The 21,732-nt window shown below is 43.5% G+C and overlaps 3 protein-coding genes across 3 annotated transcripts in view; 2 read left to right on the top strand and 1 right to left on the bottom strand.

Moving 5' to 3' along the window:
• Window positions 1–89: 89 nt before the first annotated feature.
• On the bottom strand, window positions 90–2,815 carry cfap126 (cilia and flagella associated protein 126). The gene is made up of 5 exons (XM_068336543.1): window positions 2,788–2,815; window positions 2,623–2,685; window positions 2,444–2,518; window positions 2,134–2,340; window positions 90–252 (listed from the first exon to the last, which is right to left on the bottom strand). The coding sequence occupies exons 1-5, from the start codon at window positions 2,812–2,814 to the stop codon at window positions 106–108; spliced, it is 519 nt and encodes a 172-aa protein (XP_068192644.1). The 5' UTR covers window position 2,815; the 3' UTR covers window positions 90–105.
• Window positions 2,816–3,404: 589 nt separating this feature from the next.
• On the top strand, window positions 3,405–7,692 carry ccnq (cyclin Q). The gene is made up of 5 exons (XM_068335836.1): window positions 3,405–3,793; window positions 4,600–4,783; window positions 5,241–5,373; window positions 5,527–5,745; window positions 6,706–7,692. The coding sequence occupies exons 1-5, from the start codon at window positions 3,646–3,648 to the stop codon at window positions 6,793–6,795; spliced, it is 774 nt and encodes a 257-aa protein (XP_068191937.1). The 5' UTR covers window positions 3,405–3,645; the 3' UTR covers window positions 6,796–7,692.
• Window positions 7,693–18,356: 10,664 nt separating this feature from the next.
• atp2b3b (ATPase plasma membrane Ca2+ transporting 3b) overlaps window positions 18,357–21,732 on the top strand; it is a 46,281-nt gene continuing 42,905 nt past the window's right edge. The window contains exon 1 of the mRNA XM_068328363.1: window positions 18,357–18,588. Within this exon, the coding sequence (XP_068184464.1) occupies window positions 18,357–18,588 (232 nt within the window). The remainder of the gene's footprint in view (window positions 18,589–21,732) is intronic.

The raw sequence follows: 21,732 nt of genomic DNA on the forward strand, positions 1-21,732 counted from the left end.
CAGCTTGAATTTTTCTCTGCCGTGTATTTTCTGGTCTCCCTTTGCCAGCGAGTGGCCTGGTATTGGTTCTATCGAGTCATTCCCGGAATCCTGAATAGCCTATTTTCATTGAGCAGGCTGATCAATGAATCCAACCACAGCTGGCTGGAAGTCCTTGTCTTTGTAGATCATTTGCATATCTTCAGTCACAGAGATATTCTGAGAGTCCGGTTGTTTTTCATCAGCACCGTCTTTATGTATATTCCCATGGTCCTGCAAATGATGAAACTGGTCAAATAATAAATAAATAATATAGTAAATAATAAAAATAAGCACCGGACCAGTTTTAAGATATCTTACAATTATTAGCTGAATGAAAATGTAGCTCTTTCATATGAAAAGTGGAATTCAGAACAATTGTGTGTTTGTGTAGCTATTCTGAATTGTAGTTTTAAAAACAGAAACCATTTTTGATGACAAGAAAAACTAAGCTATGTTCATGTTAGTTTTCCTTAGTGCCTGGCATGTACAGTATATGGTAGAAGTCTGTAGCCGTGAACCTCAGTCAGGGAAAAAAACATGGAAAAACAGAATCGTGTATTACAAAAATCCAGTTATGAATCTTTGACTCTTTGTCTGCTAGTCTGTCAAACTTGATCTGTATACCACACCAATTCCAGCTGACTTCATTTGAGTTGGCTTTTTAAAATGAACCTGGATGTTAGATAACACAGAGGTTAATGAAAGCCCAAACCAATGAGAAGCTCTCCCCTTAGCCAATACTTACAAAATAATAAAATAGATTTATTCCAACCTGAACTGAAAAGTGATGATGAAAAAAATGTTGAAAGTAAACTAAAAGCATCTATGTTTTAACATTCAAATATATATAATTTCTTTAAAGTGAATGAGTTTAGTTCTCAAATAAAATGAAAAAATTATCCAGTGAGATTTCTCACTGTAGCCAGGATTTACTAAACTAGAAGGCAGTCTTCTACAAACAAGACTGCAGACAAAATTCTCTCTCACTGGCAAGTTTTCCCAGCATGCTTTGAAAGGCAAGCCAACATCACTGTCTTCTGAAGGCAAAGGAGTGAACGTTGTTTCATGGATCTCACACAGGACACTGACAGAATTAATTCATGGAGTGTCAAGGCTAAGCCATGGGAAATCATGGCGTGTGAAATCTGAATCTATAGGGGTCGATACTATACTGCATGGCCTGGATTGCAGCAGAAAGGGGAACTACAGTAGTTGGACATGGCAACGCGTGGATGTTCTTATCTACGAATGTTGGTAAGTCTGATGTTTGTATCTTGAGGACTGCTTGTAGTTAAAATCAAATAGTAAAGCATTTGTTCAGCAGAGTTCATCATTCAGCTGTCGAAAAACTGTTGCTTCTGGGCAGAAACCTAACCCAGCTAACATTGGTTCCTACTTATACCTGAGCAACAATTACCTCCAGGCCACCCAATATATCATTTGCCTCTGACAGAGGGACAACCCTGTCAGTAATTAAAACAATATGAAATAACAGGCAGGTGCTAACAGAGTTTTCTTAAACGTAGTCTGTAGTCTACTCTCCTGGTTCTAACTTTAAACCTGACTCCATGTTGGTGAACGTCCCCATGTACATAAATACATCGTGGGTTCGTTTCTGGCTCAGAAGTTCACAGAGATGTGGATAAAAGTAGGAGGAAACACTGCAGAAAACGCCAACAGGAAAGAAGGAAAAGACAACATGAAGTCTGACATCAGAGCAAACTGTTCACTTAGTCTGAGATCTGCTCAGTCATTTTGACATGACGTCAAATCTTAATCTATGAGGTGTTAATATTATGTTTAATAGACTTAGCATTAGGCCTAATTTTTTTTTTACTACCCCCTCTCCTTTTTTTTCTGTGACAATTTACAACCTATATGTACATATACAGTAAGGTACAACCACAAATTATTACACACAGATTTTTCCTGGGCTCAAATGTACTATCCATCCATCAGCACCATAAAAACGCAAGTGTGTGATTTTGTAGAAAAAAAGTATGTTGAAGAACTCACTGAGAAGCTTTCTACATGGACAGTGGAAGGCTTCATCTACTCATATGTGCATGTATGTGCCCATTTTATATTCTGTTCACTGACGTCGGTCCTAACCTGGTCAGCCACCTCCAGTAGACTGTTTGTGTTTGCGTCTTTGATGACTCCGTGTGGCTGAGACTTGCCAGTGGCTTGTGGATCAAAGCCCCAAGATTTCAGTCTGTTGAGGCCCTCAACGGATCGGCCGGTAGAGTTGATCTTGTGGACTGGGATGCGAACAGTAAGGTCCCAAGTCCCCTTAAAATCAGACCATGATCTGTCTCTCTATGGTATCACACACACATACAAATAAATTGGAGTGGAATCATGAATTGACTCAACATGCTAAAAAGACATGACACATGATTAAGACTTGACACACTCTCACCTTTAACTCTTGTGGCAGTATATGTCCTCTGTCATTAACAATGAATTTGGTGTGACCACTCTTTGCAGTCGGTCTCTATAAGTAAGCACAGACACACTGAGCTGAACACATTCATCAGACTTAGGTGACAATGATAAACTACATCTAGTTCATTACAACACTACAGGATTGTTCCCTACCTGTTTGGAGTGCCTTGCCTCACACCAGTTCTGAAGCTTCTGTGACCTGAAAGCGCTGTCAAACTAACAATGGAGAGTAATCCATGTCATGTCAGGACAGGATAACAAAAATACATCATTATCAGCCTTAAACTGCAAGTTTTAAAACACTGATGTTGAAGTTACCTGGTTTGCTGAGTAGTTGGACGACATGTCTTTATCCGTCCACAGTCACAGTCTTTTTGTTGTCCCGTTGCCTGGCAACACTGTGAAACATTCTTTCCAAACTGTATTTCAGATTGGATTCCCAGACGGAATGTTCTCACGCCAAATCCAAGATGTGACTATTAACAGGAAAATACACATTCAAAACTGGCTGCGAACATAGAACCATAATTTCCATTATTGTATTGTATTGAATTATTTTTATTCACAATTTGTCTAGGATTGCGAAAGCACAGCATGAAAATTTAATTAGCCCAAAATGATAAATATTAAAAATTGGTGAATAGAAATCCTTGACAGCAAATCCTTTGAATCAAGGAAAATAAAATCTAGATTTGCTTGTTGCTGCCTTCTCAATGTTACAGTAGCTGCATGCCCTCATTCTAGATCAGAAATTTATTTATTAAGTTATTCGATGATAACTGTGAATTAAACTATTTCTTGAATTTATCGCATGACTTTCTTTTTTTACTCTTTCACCAAAATAAAACAATCCATGTTTTATTTCAATTAACAAATCACTTTTATTTTGGTAGTGCTTACCGGAAGTGTGACTGTTTTCTTCCGGTAGCTAACGTTAGCCCGCCGCTGTGCTTTCAAGCTAGCACATAGTAGTCGTAAAGCGGATAACGAAAAGTGTAGTTTCTGTGTTTTATCGATTTTGTTTCGTTACTGTATTCCTGGGGGGTTAAAACAAACACCCAGACACAGCAGAAAGATACGTTTTCGATCATTAAATTAAAATTAATCGCTTGGGTTGACGAGTCTCGTGTAGTTGTGTTAGACAACGTCACACTTTTGTGTACATGGTCCGAAGTCATGGAGGGTCCATCCTGTCGCTGGCCGGTCAGCGAAGACGGAAGGCATCGCCTGTCGGGGAGAAGAGGACCGGTCGGGGAGGGAGAGTCTGAGCCCACCGGGGACATAAAAACACACTTTCGAGTGTGTCGCTTCATTATGGACACAGGTAACAGCTTCCCTCAGGAATCCACTGACAGGATAGTGAATAACAGGGCCGCACAGATGGAATCATGGGGCAACAATTACTTTACATAGATGATGACATGGTTTGCTACTATAAATGTTTCTACCTGCGCTTGGTGGTAATTCCGCGCTGCCGCCACAAGATGGCGCTAATATACCCACCCACCTGCTTTTTGCTGCTAATGTGGTCGAAAGAAGAAAAGCGACGCGCACACACACACACACACACAAACACACACACACACACACACACACACACACACACACACACACACACACACTCCAACCATCAGAGAGAGTTGTGGATCTCCTTGAAAAAAATTACAGCATGTTAGAAGCAACACCGACTCTGACACCTAAAACACTGGCGAATAGAGTTTTTGCTCGGAAACCATCTCTAAAAAGAGGATGAGGAAAAGGAAACGAATAAAGATGACAATTTTGGAGTATAAAAATTCATTAGGGTTCCCCTGCACAACTACACAAACCCTAATAACTAATCTGTACAGGTAAGCACGCAGGTAAGCACGCAGGTAAGCCCTGCGTGCTTTAGATGTTTCCCTGCTCCAATGGCCTGCAACACCTCGCTGCAGATGTTTAAGCAGGAGCTCATTATGTGAATCAGATGTGTTGGAAAAATGAAACTGGTAAACACTGTAAGGCAAGTGCAGCAAAACGCCTGAATGGAGACAAGATGTAGGTCTGTGTGCCATCCAGGCCTGAGATCAGACGATACCGTCAAAGACAATCAAACGTTGTGTTGACTTTCAAACATGTTTCCTTGCTCAGGAGTGAAGCTTGGGATGCATTCTGTCCCTGTGGCGACAGCGTGCGTGTTGTACCACCGTTTCTTTGAGCGTGTCAACATGTCTGCATATGAGCCCTACTTGGTGGCAATGAGTTGTGTGTACCTGGCTGGAAAAGTGGAAGAGCAGCACATCAGGACCCGTGACATCATCAACGTGAGCCACAGGTAACATTAGCTGGCCTAGCAGCGCTAACATTTTCAGTGCTACTCACACCCCTCATGGACACCCACGCCCTGCTGCCGGTCCACTCATTCAACTTCCATAGCGCACTCTAGCTAGGTGCTAACGCTACTGACTTAGCAAACCTCTAGTTTTGCCTGAGTCATCCTGATCTTTGCCTCCAGCACCTCAGCATAAACAACATATTCACTTCCTGTGTCATTGATCCCACCCACTGACGGGTGCCATAGTAACAAGATAATCAATATTGTCAAAATTGGTTGCTTAGACTTACTGTAAATCCCCTGTTGGGCAAAGGTTACCTGTAACATTTGTTATGTCTCACTATGAAGTTTGTTGACTGTCCTGTTCCTTTTGATGATCGTTTGGATCTAACCGGTGGCGTTCGGTGGCGTCGCGTCGCTCAAGCCTGTCGTCTGTTTTCACGCAAATCACCCACAGATATTTCAACAGCGGCAGCAGTCCTCTAGAATGTTCCAAGGAGTTCTGGGACCTGAGAGACAGCGTGGTGCAGTGTGAGCTCCTCATCCTCCGACAACTCAAGTTCCACGTGTCTTTTGAACACCCTCATAAGGTGGGTGTGGGCGGAGCTTCTGTTCTTACGTGTGTGTGTGTGTGTTGGCTGTTTATTTTCCGTTGCTTCTCCTTGTCTGATGGTCGTCTTGAGTGTCACCAGTGGAGTCTTTGGAGACCCCGCTAGAGAACGTGTTCTCTGTTCCTCCTCCAGTATTTACTCCACTACCTGATGTCTGTCAAGTCACTCGTCAACCGCCACGCTTGGTCTCGAACCCCCGTCGCTGAGACTTCTTGGGCATTGCTTAGAGACTGTTACCATGGAGCCATGTGCATCCGCCACACACCCCAACACATCGCCATAGCAACACTGTACCTGGCACTAAACAGCTATGGAGTGGAGCTGCCTGTTGGAGATAAAGAGTGGTGGCAGGTGTGTGATTATGATTTACTAATGTGAGTCATACGTGTGACATCATAATCGTGTAAAAGTTTATCTTGGAGACTTGCAGTGACGTCACAATGAATGATTTTGATGTTATTAATTAAAAAAAAAACATCTGAGAGAGTCGACAACCACAACTGAGATCTCTGTGGCCTTTTTTGTTGATCGTCTCTGATCAAACAAACGGTGGCAGAGCGGGAGCGTTATCACGCCACAGTCAGAAGGTCTGCTAACTACTGGTTAACCAATGGTGGGAAGATTTCCTTCAGGAGTCAGTCAGAAGAAAATTGGTTATCATTTTGGACTCTGGTTAAGAGGCGCTGATGATGGGCCAATTTTGTAATTCAGCAACTGAATGCAAAGAAGTGAGCCACATCACTGTACTCAATGAATAGATCATCTGTTATACTGTTAAATTAAGATAATTCCTGTGGGTAAAAGAGGAATGGGCCGTCTTTATTGTTACCCTAGTCTCCAAGAAATATTCAAATCTGCCTCAAAAGTTTGAATTGAACAAACTGACCCGTTTGTGAAATACACTTTAGGGACCTTACAAAAGCATGCAGCAAACTTTGCTGGTAGTTGTTGGTAAGCCACACCCCCGCCAAGCCTTTTATGGACGTACAGATGGAAAAGCTGTTGAACAGACGCTAGTCTTTCGTGGGGTTTTCCGGGGGTGACCTGCAACCCCAGTTTCAGAGGGTTTTTACCAAACTAGACAAATAACAAATTTAAATACATTATATATCTGTACTCCCTTCCATGTTGTATGTTGTAATGTATAATGTTTGTGAGCCACGACCCAGACAAGAACGTGTTCAGACAGACAAACAGGCTTTGGGCCTGGGGGTAATGCAGTCTGGGGTTTTTTTTCAACTGGTGTGTGAACCTGTGACCTCCGCAGTGGACGTGAACTCTGTTTCAGGTCTCTGTGTGTGTTGTGTGTAGGTGCTGTGTGACGACGTGACCAAAGCAGACATCGACGCTGTGATCTTGGACCTTCTTCATCTGTACGACATGGAGGCCAAGTGTATCTGAAGAGCAAGACTCACGTGTGTGTGCGCGTGCAAATGTGAGTGTGCGTGTGTATTGTATGAGACAGAGGAACACTCCTCCTGTTGCCCCAGTTAGGCCGTGAGCTGTGACAAAAACACTCCCCCCTCCTGCCACCCTGGGGAGACATTTATGGCTCTCAGACCTGGAGAATCCTGACGTGGAATAAGCGGCGAGCGTCTGTGGACCTCCGTACAGCCCGCAGGAGCAGGAAGCCGTCCAGACGCCACACACAGGATATTTACCGCTGTACGGAACGATGAGGACATCCAAAGGGCCTCGTCTAGATTTTAGACATTAGTCATTCCAACACATCCGCAGAATGTTTTTATAAAATGTACTTTCTGTACATGTTTGTGCATATTTTAAGACACTTTGCGTTCAGATTGGGTTGATTGTAGCATTGGCTCCATGCTGAGAGTTGCATATTGGCTTTAATCTTCATGTTGTACTCAACCTGGATTACTGGATGAAATGCTGGTCATGCTGAATACAAAAAGTTTAAATCGTTTAAAGAACATTTATTGTTAAATGACCAATTCTCCATTGTGCTCCCACTACAACTTCCCAGGAATCTGGGAGGAAAGGATGGAGAGAGAAGTGAAGAACCAGGAGGACTGATAGTGAAAAGAGGAATTTTTTTTTTTTTTTAAATTAAAGTACGGTAAATGTTACTTAAGTGGGAGCTGATCGCAGCTTTGGTCCTCGAGCCACCTCTGTTCTCACTCTGTTTTAAAGGAAAAAATGTGATCAGTGAAAATTTTTGCAATAATACAAAGGCCTTAAAAAAATTTTGTGTTTTTCTTGGTTTAAATTTTGGATGAACTCATTTAAGTCCAGCTGCCTCAGATTCGTTCTCTGAGGATTGAAGGAGTCTAAAACAAAACGAGTGTTCAGGCAACTTGAGGTCACTTGGTTTTGATCCCACCGAGTGAAAACGTTTTTTTAATGATTTTTTATGTAAAGTGTTGTAAAAATCTATTTTATCAGCTAATCGTTGAAAAAAATCATTTCTTTTTGTGTTTGATGCTGTAAAACGTTGCTTTGTTTGAAGCATCCGATTCAAGGGGTTTAGTTACCTTGAACTATTCATCATGTCTATTTCCTCTCCTTTATTGCTCTTCCTCCTTTGCAAGACGAGAGACGTTGCTCGCATCACAATCGCATCACATTTCAGTCTTTCTCTTCCTCATTTTTTATCCCACCTCATCTGCCTCTCTCGCTTTCCCTTTCCTCACGTACCTGTTGGGGGAAATCTGGCTCTCTTTATCTCTCCTGCTTTTATTTGCTGTTCAGCATCATCACCATCTTTTGCCACCCATCTCCGTGTCTCATCTCCCTTCCCTGAACGCATCGACTCCTTTTCCTCACACCAGGCCTTCCCTCTGTCTCGCACGTCTGAATCCTTTTCTGTGTCTCATTCCTTCTCCTCCTGTTTCTCATTCTCTCCTCCCTCTTTCTCCCTAATGTTATATTAATAATGGAGAGGGTGCATGTTCTGCTCGTCTTCATGAATTAAGCATCAGATGGGAAGGAATACTGAGGGAGGGAATCTGATGAGTGGGAAAAAGACGTGTGGGTGGATGAGAGGTGGGCGGATGGGGTTGAGAGAGGGAAACTTTGGGGATGTGAATGGATGAAGAGAGAAAATGAAAAGTCAACAAGGGGAGCGTCTTGTTTGAGCCGCGCTTCAACACTTTCCAGCTGACTCTGATCGTCTGTGTAGCTCGGGTTTACTCACTGGTGTAGATGAGATACACAATTGACCGGCTGTGTGTGTGTGTGTGTGCGCGCACGCACGTAAACTATGTCTATACTGAAGCATCAGTTTACGATCTGAGTGCCTTGGAGCTGATAAAAGCTCTGCAGCATTCAGGCCTCTTAGACATCAAGCCAACACTTGTATGTGCTAAATGAAAGGTCAGGAGACAAACATCACACCATCAGTAAAAGGTCTGTCAAGTGTTGCACTTTGTCCAACACTAATACAAGCACTGATTGTTAGAGCTCTTGTCAAGTCGTCCTTAAATATCTGCAGTCTGCATTGTTATATTTGATTGTACAATTTAAAGAAAAGAAATCACACAGAAGTCAGAGTGGGTCAGGTTAGCGTGACAGCAAATACAACTGAAAATCCATTGGGTGACAAAAGCACAAATCTCAGCCTCAAGGTGGCGCTAGTGGTAAAGTCCGGGCTTCACCAGGCAGTAGGAGGAGCATTCACAGGTCATGAATGAATTTCTCTGCAGTTGCATCGATCGTGTTGTCCTGGAGCCACACAGACAAAACTGGTGTGAACTGAAAGGTTCTGGTCCCATCGACCCTCTCCTGTCAGCTTCAGGAATGGAGGTACTGGAACTCAACTATTTCTCGCTAGTTTATCCTTGCGTGTCGTCCTTTTCCATCTCAGTCTATACTCTGAATCCTCCTCAAACACCAGCTGTCCTCATGTCTTCCACACTACATCCTTACACCTCTTTTGTCTACCTCTTGCCATCTTGCCTGGCAGCTCCATCCTCAACACCCCTTCACCAACATCCTCACCATCTCTTCTCTGGACGTGTCCAAACCATCAGTCTGCTCTCTCTAACTTTGTCTCCAGAACATCTCACCTTGGCTGTTCCTCTGATGAACTCAATTCTGATCCGATCCGACCTGGTCACTCCCAGAGAACCTCAACATCTTCATTTCCTCCATTTACAGTATTAAAAATACACAAAGTTTAAATATATACAAATGGTTTCATTCTTAAATGCTTGCAAGAAAGCAGTCAAACTGGTACCATTCATTCATTCATTCATCTTCAACTGCTTCATCCGCTGTGACTGGTGACAGTACTGTATTAATAAACTCACTGACGTGTGTGTGTGTGTGTGTGTGTGTGTGTGTGTGTGTGTGTGTGTGAGTGTGTTTCTCGCTCTCAGATGCAGTGACTCACCCCCTCCAGGTCACCTGTCCTCTCCATTGTTTCTCATCAGCATCAGTCTGAGTCTAGAGAGACTCATATCTGATTGGCTGATGGACGATCTAGGTTGTCACCTGGCTGGGATCTGTTTTCAGTCTACATCAGGTCTACACCAGGTCTGCATCAGGTCTACATCCGGTCTACACCAGGTCTGCATCAGGTCTACATCCGGTCTACACCAGGTCTGCATCAGATATAAATCAGGCCTGTATCTGATCTACATCAGCTTTAAATCAGGTCTAAATCAAGTCTATATCAGATCTACATCAGGTCTATATCAGGTCTAAATCAGACCTATGTCAGGTCTACATCAGGTCTAAATCAGACCTATATCAGGCCTACATCAGGTCTTAATCAGACCTATATCAGGTCTACATCAGGTCTAAATCAGACCTATATCAGGTCTACATCAGTTCTAAATCAGACCTACATCAGATCTACATCAGGTCTACATCAGATTTAAATCATGTCTAAATCAGGCCTATATCAGATCTACATCTGGTCTACATCAGGTCTAAATCAGACTTATGTCAGGTCTACATCAGGTCTAAATCAGACCTATGTCAGGTCTACATCAGATCTAAATCATGTCTAAATCAGGCCTATATCAGATCTACATTTGGTCTACATCAGGTCTAAATCAGACCTATATCAGGTCTACATCAGGTCTAAATCAGACCTATGTCAGGTCTACATCAGGTCTACATCAGGCTCATGTGTGCTGTTGTGTCTAATCGCTGCCCCGTGTGTCACGTCATCACAATCACACTGAAGATGAGAACATGTTGTTGACAAAGTAACATTAAAAAATTCACATGGTGGCGATAAACAGTTTTCTTTTGTCTTTTTTTAAATTTTGTGAGAAACCCACACCACTTTTAGTTGCCAGTGATCTGAACTCCACGGCGGTCACACACACACACACACACACACACACACACACACACACACACACACACACACACACACACACACACACACAGAGACCATCAATAAACTATAAACAAACACTGAAATAAGCCGAAAATGATAGAAATGGCAAGACAGCAAACCATCTACGGACTCATAAAAATGTTTCTGACACTGAAAACAGCAGCAGGGTTCTGCATCAATAAATGTTGACAAGAGAATTACTATATTTTCTGAAATGTTCTTATACTGTACTTTCTTACAACTTCTGCTGAATACAACAATCCCCCAAATATCTGTTTTATGGTTCTGCTCCAGCACACCAGATTTAGTGAATGGGTCGACCTCTGCAGAACCTCATGCTGAGCTGATCATTGGACTCAGGTGAGCTCTCCAGCTGAAGAAGACACAACAGAAATAAGGTGTGGGCCTGCATTCGAACTAATACCCACAACCACAGAGGGTGAGTCTCGATGTTCCTGAGTTACCATGAAGGAGAAGCCGGTGTTTAAAGATGCTGCCAATCCTGCTGACTGTCTCGGTTTGGATCGGACAAATAATCCAGAATTCTGCCAGAGACTCTTTTAAGACTTAATTTTTGCCAAGGTTTCATGATGATTTATTAACACTTTATAAGGAGAAATCTTTCTTTTTCTTTTGCTTATCTGAGTGTGGAGACAGAGACCCCCCACCCCCCATGTGGGGCTGCACCAATCAAAAGTAGACAGGAGATGTAATCCTCCAGCGTCCTGCTCCTGTGTTGTTTAGTCCCTTAATTATTCATCCATGTTTTTGGTATTCCATTAAATAAAGCAATCGGAATGTCATCTCATTCCATTTCAAACAGGCGCACCGACACCCAGCTCATGATCGTATCATCAGTGACTCTCTGTTAGTGGAGGGACGGACGTGGGGGCCACCCCCCCCCCCCCATCCACAAATCATTTCAGCTGTTATTCAGCAGCAAAAGAACGAGAAGAGGATGAATTCCATTTGTGGCGTGAAACTATTAATGAGGGTGGAGAGGAAGAACGGGTGACTGTGTTTTAAAAAAAAAAAAAAGACAGTTCTGATATCAGTATGCTAATACCCGACCCAGCAGAAATAATCTGCGGCGTGTGTGTTGACGTCATCACGCCGCCCGGTAGGTGAACGTGACGTAAGAAGCGGTCCTCTGCTCCCTCCCTCGCTCGGTCGTTCCCGCGGATGCTGCAGCCGAGCTCCTGCTCGCGGGCTCCCCTCCTCCTCCTCCTCCTCCTCCTCCTCCTCCTCCTCCTCCTCCTCCTCCTCCGTAGATGTCGCAGGAGCTTCTCGTCTCAACGCGACGTTTCTGTTCTTTTTTTTTAAATTTAATTTAATTTAATTTTTCTTCTCTTCTTCTTTTTTTTCCACCGTCCTTAACAAATAACACAAAGCAGTGAAATAAGCGCAGCTCTCACCACCGGGAGCAGCCGGCGCATCATCTTGGCGCACGAACTGCCCCCTTCCCCGCAACGGAGGTGTTTAGACCCTCAGCCCGGCACCCCCCCCCCCTCTCTCTCTCTCTCTCTCCCCCTCTCTCTCTCTCTCCCTCTCTCTCTCTCCCCCTCTCTCTCTCCCTCTCTCTCTCTCCCCCTCTCTCTCTCCCTCTCTCTCTCTCCCCCTCTCTCTCTCCCTCTCTCTCTCTCCCCCTCTCTCTCTCCCTCTCTCTCTCTCCCCCTCTCTCTCTCTCTCTCCTCTACCGCCGCAGAACTCCGCCGACCGACCGTCAGGTGACCGCGCGGAGCGGTATATTCATCTGCACCGTCGTCGTCTTTCATCCCCCCCCCTTCCCAGTCCTTGGGACTCTAGGCTGCGGTCGCAGCCCCCGGTCTCCCCCGTTTCCTCTCATCCGGTTCGGGACATTCTCCGCTCCACGCACACACAGATTAACGGGGATTCTGCCTCCCCACACGGCGCGATGGTGGTGATGTCCTTGAGCTCGGCCTGCACGGTGAGTCGGTGCGTCCGCGGCTGCCTGCGTGACTGTTATTTACCCCGAGCGCCGTGGGGTGGACGTTTGTTCCCCGCTGTGATTCATCAATAACGGGGAGGCGTGGAGTGGACTCCCAGAATGTAAAAAGGGGCTCATGTGTTATTTCTCTAAACGGGCCTTAAGTGGTTTTTAAATAGTCTATACAGTAGGGCATACCACAATAACCGGGCGTGTGTGTGTGTGTGTGTGTGTACATGCGTGTGCGCGCCACTGGACCTCTCATGATCCATATCCATCCATTTCATCCCTTCCGCGTCCTGTGGCAGTTCCACGGCTGTCGCCAGCCTCTCGGTTTTTCCTGGAGCCCACGGTGCGCGATCAGCGGCGCTGTGAGTCCCCGGTGCGTCGCACCTGCAGCGCCGTGCAGCGGGGGTGGGGGGTGGGGGGTGGGGGTTTGATCTTGTAATGATCCCTGGCTGGAGGGACCTCCACATGTCGCCCGGCGCAGGGTGGGCGTGAGAGGAGGGCAGAGCCGCCGGCCGGTCACCTTGTGGAGGGACACCGGGTTGGCCAGTGGCGCAACGCAGGCTCCTCTTGCGCTTTGTAGGCACACAGTGCAGTTTGTCATCAGGACCTACCCGTGTTGCCAACTGTGTGTGAGCAGAGGGTGAAGCTTGGGCACGTTTGAAGGTCGTTTTGTGTGGAAGAATGAAGCGTGTGAGTGTGTAGAGCTTTGGGTGGAGTGGATGTTCCTGTGGGAGTGACGTGGGACGTGCGAGCATCTGTGGAACGAAAGAGCGATGGACACACATCAGTCAGTCTTGACACTTCTCCGACAGACTTGTCAGCATGTTTTAGTTCCCATAATGTGCTTTATGAGTCAGAGATCCCTGCCCACGTCCCCTTCACCAGTGTTTGAGTGTGTTGCTCCTGAGGGCCAAAGGTGACCCCTCCGATTCCTGACTTAAAGTAGAACTGCAGGGGTACAGGTGCAGCGCAGACAGTGAAGCAAATAGACACACACTTGGTCGTCATTTGGTCGTCTGACAGCGTTTAGAGCCGGATCTGGGGATCCTCATCCAACCCTGGAGGACCTTCTGTCTTCTAGTTCTTCTCATCTCAACCTTCTTGTCTCCACGGTAAAACAGATAAACATCGGGTCCATTCCCCTTCGAACAAAACCAAAATAAAGCTGCTCTGACCGTCTCAGGGATGGTGGGATTAGCGTTAGCGTTCGGAGCTAACCTCTGACTCACATTCATTTTGAGAGCACTATATATTCGTGTGTGTCATGACAGGTCAGAGGTGATCTCTCCGGGCATGAGAGCGACTGTTACCACAGTGTCTTCATGCTCCCTGCATCCTGTGGCTACACTGGATCATACACCAGATCAGACGGCTGTACAGCTTAAGGACAGGTTGTTGGTTTTTTTTGTATTTATGTCATGCAGGCTCGACTGTCTGCACATAGACACACGGAGCATCCGTGTCAAAGCTCAGACAGCAACTAAAAGACATGGTCAGAGTTTGCTGCAGCAGAACAGCTTTTTCTTGCATGACTGTTATAAATTCAGACGGAATCGGGGAACAGGGGACCAGGCTGGAAAGAAAAATCCCCTGGCTGAGTAAATAAACGATCGCAGTAACAGGAAGCAGATAGACAGGGAGCAAATGAAGAGACAGGAGAGGGGAATAGGAGGAAGGTGAAATACTAACAAGCAAAGAGAGGCTAAGAGACGCATGAAAACCCAGATGGAGTAGACATATCATAAATGGAAGAGCAGGCAAGTAAGAAGAGCAGAAGGAAGCTTCAAAGGCAGACCGGAGTGACTCAGGAGTGAAATCACACTCTGTCAGGAGTGAGGCATGTCTTCGAAGACGGAGACGACACCTGAGAGCTCAGGGATGACGATGAGTCGGCCGGCGGGTGGAGTGAAGATGAGCGTCTGCTCAGGCTTGTGATTTAGCTAAGAACGTAAAAAATACCTGATGAAATTGGAATTTGTCACACAGTCTGATGCTGTTGTTTCCAAATTACAGGCAGGGCTAAAAGGCCAGGAAGCAACTCTCCTTCATTCTGTGTGGTTGACAGAAAACAAGATGCACTTTTACCAGATGGTGCTAAAAGCTGTGTCAGATCCATTCGAATTAAATCTGTGCTTCAGACGAACTGACGTGTTTTATTCAGTAATTAGAAAATAGTTTTAGTTGATTTTACTTCAGTAAATTCACCCTTTATCAGTTTTCTTTTGTCTGAGTGTCAACCTCAGCGTGAATGAAGGGACCTGCTGGACTTCTCTGGTTTGAACAAATATGATATTGGCAAAAAAAATAAAAATAAAATAAAAATCTTCAAATGGTTATTTATTTATATTATAAAATCATTGTGAATCATAAATCCCATGAAAAGTCAAATCCCAAAAATGAATTGTGCATTCCAGAGCTCAATTGTTCAACATCTGCTTAAGAGACATCAGTGAGTGTGGACTCTGTTCTTTAACTAAACAGAAAGCACGCCGTATTTTATTTTATTTTATTTTATTTTATTTTATTTTATTTTATTTTATTTTATTTTATTTTATTTTATTTTATTTTATTTTATTTTATTACTAACCCTAAACCTAACCCCCCTGCAGGAAAAAATACCCAGAGCACCAAATCTGTTTAATATATTGTTTAATTCATTTATTCATTCATCTTCTTCCGCTTTATCCGCTCTGAATCAGATACAGTACTTCTAATTGCCTTTGTTCTGCGACAAACTAGATTCATTTCATCAACCTTTGAAAATGACATATTGGTTGACCTAAATGCAGACTCAAGGCCAGAGACTGAGAAGGTGCAGGTCAACGACCAAAGCCAGAAGATGACCAAAAGTTTCATGCAGGGCTAAGAACGCAATCCAGGGGAACAATGTCCCAAACAGTAGAGGCAGAGCCTGAGCCCATGAAAACTGAACACACAGGGAAACCAGGCAGGATTTAGGACAGGTGGGGATGAGGCACAGGTGAACAGAATGAATAATGTTGAAGTCCTGACATTATGACCACAACCCAGAGCGCTGCTCTGATAAGGCTGCATGAAATTCCTGGAATTGCCTCTAATCCAATCTCATCTTTCCATTCCAACGGCTACTTCTCTGCAAAATCTAATTGAAACATGAGGAGCAATTTGACTAATGACAAACACACAGCGATGAAAACATGACTTCAGCAGAGATCATTAAAAAGCAGTCTTTTCGGGCAGCCTTTAGATAATAAAAATAACACTTCAGTGTGGGTTTAAGAGAATATACTGATGGCAGAGCACAACTCCTCCAGCTGTGTCCCGTTCAGAAGCCCTGATAGCACAACTGCCTCCAATTCAAGGCATGATTGATGAAATCTGTCATTATCAGTAATTGAAGGAAAAAGCTTCTTTTCTAAAATGAAATTGTATATTGTGAAAGTTTTTAATAAGTTGTAATTCTTGAGTATAATTTGGTGAGCTGGAGCAGACATACGTATTTAAAGATGATCCCTTTCTTGTCAGAAAGAACCAATGAAATGAAGCTGTCCTGTAACAGTTGGCTTAAGATGGTGATGACGGAATGATATCAAGAGCAGTCCAACCTTTTTCCTTCCAAATTTCTTACAATTGTTTTTTTTTATTAATGACTGAAAGTAGAACATTATTTGGGAATTTGCTGAGCTTGGTGTTTTTTGCAGATGAGTCTAAGGTTTTTTTAACTCCTTGAAGACTATTTTCTTTTTGCCCCAAACCATCCATACATCCATCCATTTTCTTGTCGACTGAATACGACTGTAATCGTCTTGTCTTTTTTCCGCTGTGTGGGTCAAGGGTGTTGCTGGTTCGCCTCAAACCGTTCAGTCTTAATAAAAGTAAATCACTGATAAGTCACTGATTTTATTTCACTGTTTAAAAAGGAGGAATGAAGTGAAATGTGAAACACTGCAGCGCTTCTGACCTCTTCAGAGCATTTTGGATTCTTTTAGTTTGCTGGGTCGTTTGCAAATGAAGCAAGTAGCTTATTAATGTTTGAACATTCATATGGCTGCTTGGGAGAACAGAACAGACAGACATTTGCTGGAGAACTTATAACTGTGTTTTACAGCTGTAGAACCAGATATTTTTCAGGAGTGAATATTGAACTTAAAGTTAAAAAAGCCAATTCCAAAGAAAGTCAACTTATTATTGGGAACAAAATTAATGAACCCGATTGTGAGTTTCTTGGCAACATGCATTGTTTTTCAGCTGTTAACTATATTCAAATCCAACAACAACAGTGTAAAAGATTTTCTCTACAACAGATTCATTACAAATTTAACATATAAAACTGGTATTGCTGACTTCTGCGCTATCGACAAGAGTCTGTCAATGCAAGCATTTGTAGTTCTTTGTAGGACAACCTTTAACTGATGCAAATGTGATGCATTGCAATGAATCTTGGCTGACTCATCACGGGTTCTGTAATATTCAGTAATGTAACATTCTGTATTAAGTGCTGCAGCTGCTGCCTTCACACCCTTCATTCATAGTTCGAATAAGGTGACGTTCTGGTCTTTGGCTTCAGCACCAAAGACCAGGATCCAGCTTGGGCGGGTTTGAGATCTGCTTAAGATCCTTTTAGAACATCTAGTGAGTCCTGAGTCTGAGCTTCCTCACAGATGGCAAGACATTTTCTTCCAGGACTGCCTGAGGGAATCCATCTTCTCTCCTCACGATGCAGTCTTCCAGTGCTCTGACCTAGAGCCCCGGAGCATCGGAGTGACTGCCATGGTTCGCTGTGGATGGTGTCTTCTTTTCAGTGGCATCCTCTCTCCTCCAGACACCCAGTTGAGCATCTGGGCTGAAATATTTCAGTTGTTTCGTGGCTTTGCAGAACAGCGTCCCAGAAACATCTGTCACTTTTTTAGACCGGTCTAAGGTGCTGGAGCTTGTTTTTCTTGTGCTTCTGTGTCACCAGTGGTGAATGTCGTGCCTTAGGGGCCCGGAGCCTCGTTGTAGATGTAGTCCGTAACCGAATAAACCTTAGCTACTTTTGTAGCTGGAGCTAAAGAAAGTCTATGAAGGAGTTAACAACAATTGGTTTGTATGAGTGTGTGCTCTTATGAAGGATGCTAATCTGGACATTGCAGTAATTCTTTGAGTGCTAATGCTCTTTTTCTCTGTGTTTCTCCTTTAGGTCTCGCGGGAGCAGCAGTAGCTACCTCTGAACCGCTCTCTGAATCCTCAGCTACCTTTACCCTGCTTTGCCCCTCTCTCCATCCGACCATCATCCGTCCATACCCGTCTGTGAGTTTGTTAGACCATCTGTACATCTGTCCATGGACTGGCTGTGATCCTGGAGGGAGGGGGACTGAATTGAATTAAGAGTGGAATTGCAGGGCAGACAAAGTTCCGAAATTACTCTTCTGGAGTGGCTCTGCTCGGTGTCCTTGATCCACCTCACCCTCCTCCTGTTATGGAGCATTAATGGAGAAGTGGTACAGTACTACCAGAAGTGGTCCAGAGTAGTGAGGAGAAAATAATTAATAATTTTTCATCCCCCCTGAAAAAAGTGTTATAATAATCACATTTATTTAAGAAATCCAGGCTGAACAGAGATTTTGACTTTTGAGCACATGAATAATCCTCCACCAACCACACACAAGGGGAACTGACAAAAGAGAGAAAGACCAACAACACAACCCTTCTGACATGTCAACAACAGCCACAATGGGTGAAATGGCAAACAGCGTTGTAGAGTTCTATCCCAAAGTGAGTCGAGGTGGGGGCGGAGGAGGAGGCAGGGCAGATGGCAGCAATACGGGGGGAGACTTCTCGATCACGGTGAAGGAGCTCAGGGAGCTGATGGAGCTTCGAGGGACGGAGGCACTGCAGAAGATCCAGGACAGCTATGGAAACACAGAGGGGCTCTGCCAGAGACTACAGTCCAACACCACTAATGGTGAGCTGCCATGGATGGATGGATGCATGGATGGATGCATGGATGGATGGATGGGCTTGTCGCAGCTGGTAATCCACTAACAGACAAATGAATTAGTACACAGAAATTTTAAAAAAAGGTATTATATCTCTGATTTCATTATTATTTGACCTGCTCAACCAAGTATAATAAAAAGAAATCTTTCACAACAGATTTTAAAAACTTTTTCATCACAAAAACTCAACAATGTGAAAGTCGCGTTATTTTACTTATGTATTATTAAAACTCAAATGAACTGAATAAGAATAAGTACAAGAATTCCACAGCAGTGAAATGCGTCACAATAATGTAGAGAATAAAAATACTTCTATTAAAATATTCATTTGAAATTGTTGAGTTAATTGGTAGAGTTGGATGCAGGCAGAACACGGACGGTTGAATGGATGGTTGAATGGATGTTGGGTTCATAATTGATGAATGGATGGGAAGTGAAGAATATAAACAAATTAATGGATAATTGAAATTTAAGTTTGTTTTAGTTGACTGAAATCACTCAGTTTGCTGCTGCAGTTATTGTCGACAGTGTTTGTAATTTTAGCAGAGCTTTATATCAGTCTTATCTACATCTACACTTCTGAACAAGTGGGAGTATTTTTTCCATCACAACTGATGGGGGTTAAAACCTGTCCTCCTTTTTTTGTCAAGCGGTAAAGCCTCAGTGCTTGAGGCAGGGCCTTCTCCACCCGCCTCAGGAGTGGAGAAGCTATTAGCATTCTAGTTCAGGTTACGTGACATCGCAATATTTTTGCCTGGTTTGCATTTAGGGATTGATATTTGTCTATCTTTGATGTGTCATGGCCTGTTGTAATCACATTTGTGAGCTACATCTAGCGCCTGAATTCTGTCCATGTCATCAGGATACCACTTTATTTGTATTGCACACCTTTACTTACATTGCTGTAAAAACAAATTCAAAGGGATTAATTTTTTTGGCATTTCTGATTTCCTTTTGATTTCTGTTAAATAATGTTATGTTGATGTGTTTCTCACTAGAAGATACAAATACACTTCTATAAAGCACTGAAATATGGCAAATCATAACCTGTAATCATGCATAAAATAATTACGTTGACATTAGTACAACACTACTTGACCTCGGAAAAGAAATGTAGGCAAAAATCAGAGCCACTGATATTGATTCAAACCACGTTCTGTAATTTCATCATTGATTACAGGCCATGAAGCACAATGTCGACATTCTGTGGTTAGAAGACGATACTACATGGCGTATAAAAAGACGTTCCCCCACATGTGACGCTGATATTTTCAGACTCCACAGTGGCTCAATGTGTTACTCTAACTCAGTGTATATAAAATATGAGAGGAACTTTGTAAAGTATGTACTGTATACTGAGATTTATGGAAATAAATAATTCACCTCATATAAACAAGCGTGACAGTAAAGTGGCACCCACTTAAGTTCCAAAATGATAGGCAATGTTGTTGGTGATGTTCAAATCACTCTCCATGGAAAGATATTGAGGTATATTGATGTTACAACCGTAGACAGGCATCCAGATTTCCAAGCCCCATTCTTTTTTCTTTCTTTCTTTCTTTTTTTTTTTGATTAAAAAATACACAATTATTTTAGCAGGTTTGGCACTCTGGTATTTCCCCAGGTGAAGGAGCTGATAAAAATCACCAACAGAGCTACTGGCTGCGTGTAAACATGCCTTCTAATGCTCATATCAACCAAACCGATGTGCCTGTCATCGCTGCAATGAACCTTAATTACATGCCTGAAAAACCACAGGGTGTGAAGCAAATGTGGGCCTACAAAAATGACATTTTGCCTCATTCAGGAGCTCAGAAGGCCATTTCTCTTCATTTTGCAGGACAGGGAAGTGTTCCCTGATAAACCAGAATCAATTAGCAGTATTAGCAATGTTTGCAGTATTTGCAAATGCAGCCAGTCACTGGACTTTTGTCTTAGAAGTCCACTTGGGTAAGAATCCATTTGGTCACCCCATCAGAAGACAATTTGGTGCAAGAGCACAGTGAGCAGGACTCCTTTAGGAGGAGTTGGGGCCAACTCACATGTTTGTCGAATGGACAGTGTACTTCACACCGCTGCAGGGTTAAACAGAGTTTCAATGCTTTTGTGAGCATATGATTTGCACCATTCTTGCAGAGGTTTCTGTTAGTTCCTGTTCTCCTCCATTGACATTGGTCCGTTATTCCATCAGCTCCACAGGGGTTACTCTCCTGGTGATAAACCTCCTCAATGCCATCAGGTAAACCTATGCATCCATAGTGCTACAAGTTTTGTGTGTACTGCTGTGTTGGTTAAACATTTGAGCTCATCAGACTACCCGCATTTTTTGCTCATTTGTGTTATCCTGGACTTGCTGCATCAGAGAATAGTCTCTTGCTTGTGGCAAACCTCCGATGAGAATGTAGATCATACCATCGTCCTGGTTGCTGTCCTCAGTACTGATGGTTTTATCTGCAGCGCTGTGCTCCTCAAGCAAAACCCCTCTCAATTCTACTCCCTAGGACTCTTTCTCAAGTTCCTGGTCATCTTCCACTTGCCCCTGTTGCCTTTCCCTTACTAGCTGCTCTGTCAGCTCTCAAGAAGCCGTCCTTGTGCATCTTTTACCCAAATCTGAGGTGCCATTTAAATTGGTGCATTTTGTCCCCCTGGTGAAGCAGTTTTTGCACACGTGGCACTTGTACTTGTAGTAAGCTACAAATTCCCTTAATGCTCAAAATTCTTGAGTAACTTCATATTGCAGAGGGCACAAGACCTAAAGCTGCAGCCAGATATGTCACAGTGGAATGCTGGATTGCCATTGTGGGTGTCCAGGTGTTTGTGTAACAGCTACATGGCTTCTTGTTGCTGTGGTGAAATTTGATATGATTTTGCAGCGAAGATGGCGATGGACAGGTAATGTCACACAGAGGGTGTCTGTAGTCCTCATGGTGTCTCTCAGTAAATGCTCTGTTGGAAATATTTTGGAACAGCGTGGACATAGGAACCTTTGATTGAACAGCTTGTTGTTGGTGCACATTCCTCCACAGCCTGGATGCCACTACCTTCTCTTGAGTATGGCTGCACAGGTGCTCCTGCAGTTCAGGAAATCCTTTATTTGTGGTTTCACAATG

The sequence above is a fragment of the Antennarius striatus genome, chromosome 2 (assembly GCF_040054535.1).
Source record: "Antennarius striatus isolate MH-2024 chromosome 2, ASM4005453v1, whole genome shotgun sequence".
Classification (NCBI taxonomy): domain Eukaryota; kingdom Metazoa; phylum Chordata; class Actinopteri; order Lophiiformes; family Antennariidae; genus Antennarius; species Antennarius striatus.

Coding starts and splice junctions, on each gene's coding strand:
- cfap126 (XM_068336543.1), bottom strand. CDS start 2,814: ATGTCGTCCAACTACTCAGCAAACCAG. Junction 2,686..2,787: donor CCAACTACTCAGCAAACCAG/GTAACTTCAACA, acceptor CTCCATTGTTAG/TTTGACAGCGCTTTCAGGTC. Junction 2,341..2,443: donor TACTGCCACAAGAGTTAAAG/GTGAGAGTGTGT, acceptor GTGATACCATAG/AGAGACAGATCATGGTCTGA.
- ccnq (XM_068335836.1), top strand. CDS start 3,646: ATGGAGGGTCCATCCTGTCGCTGGCCGGTCAGCGAAGACGGAAGGCAT. Junction 4,784..5,240: donor ATCATCAACGTGAGCCACAG/GTAACATTAGCT, acceptor AATCACCCACAG/ATATTTCAACAGCGGCAGCA. Junction 5,746..6,705: donor GAGATAAAGAGTGGTGGCAG/GTGTGTGATTAT, acceptor TGTTGTGTGTAG/GTGCTGTGTGACGACGTGAC.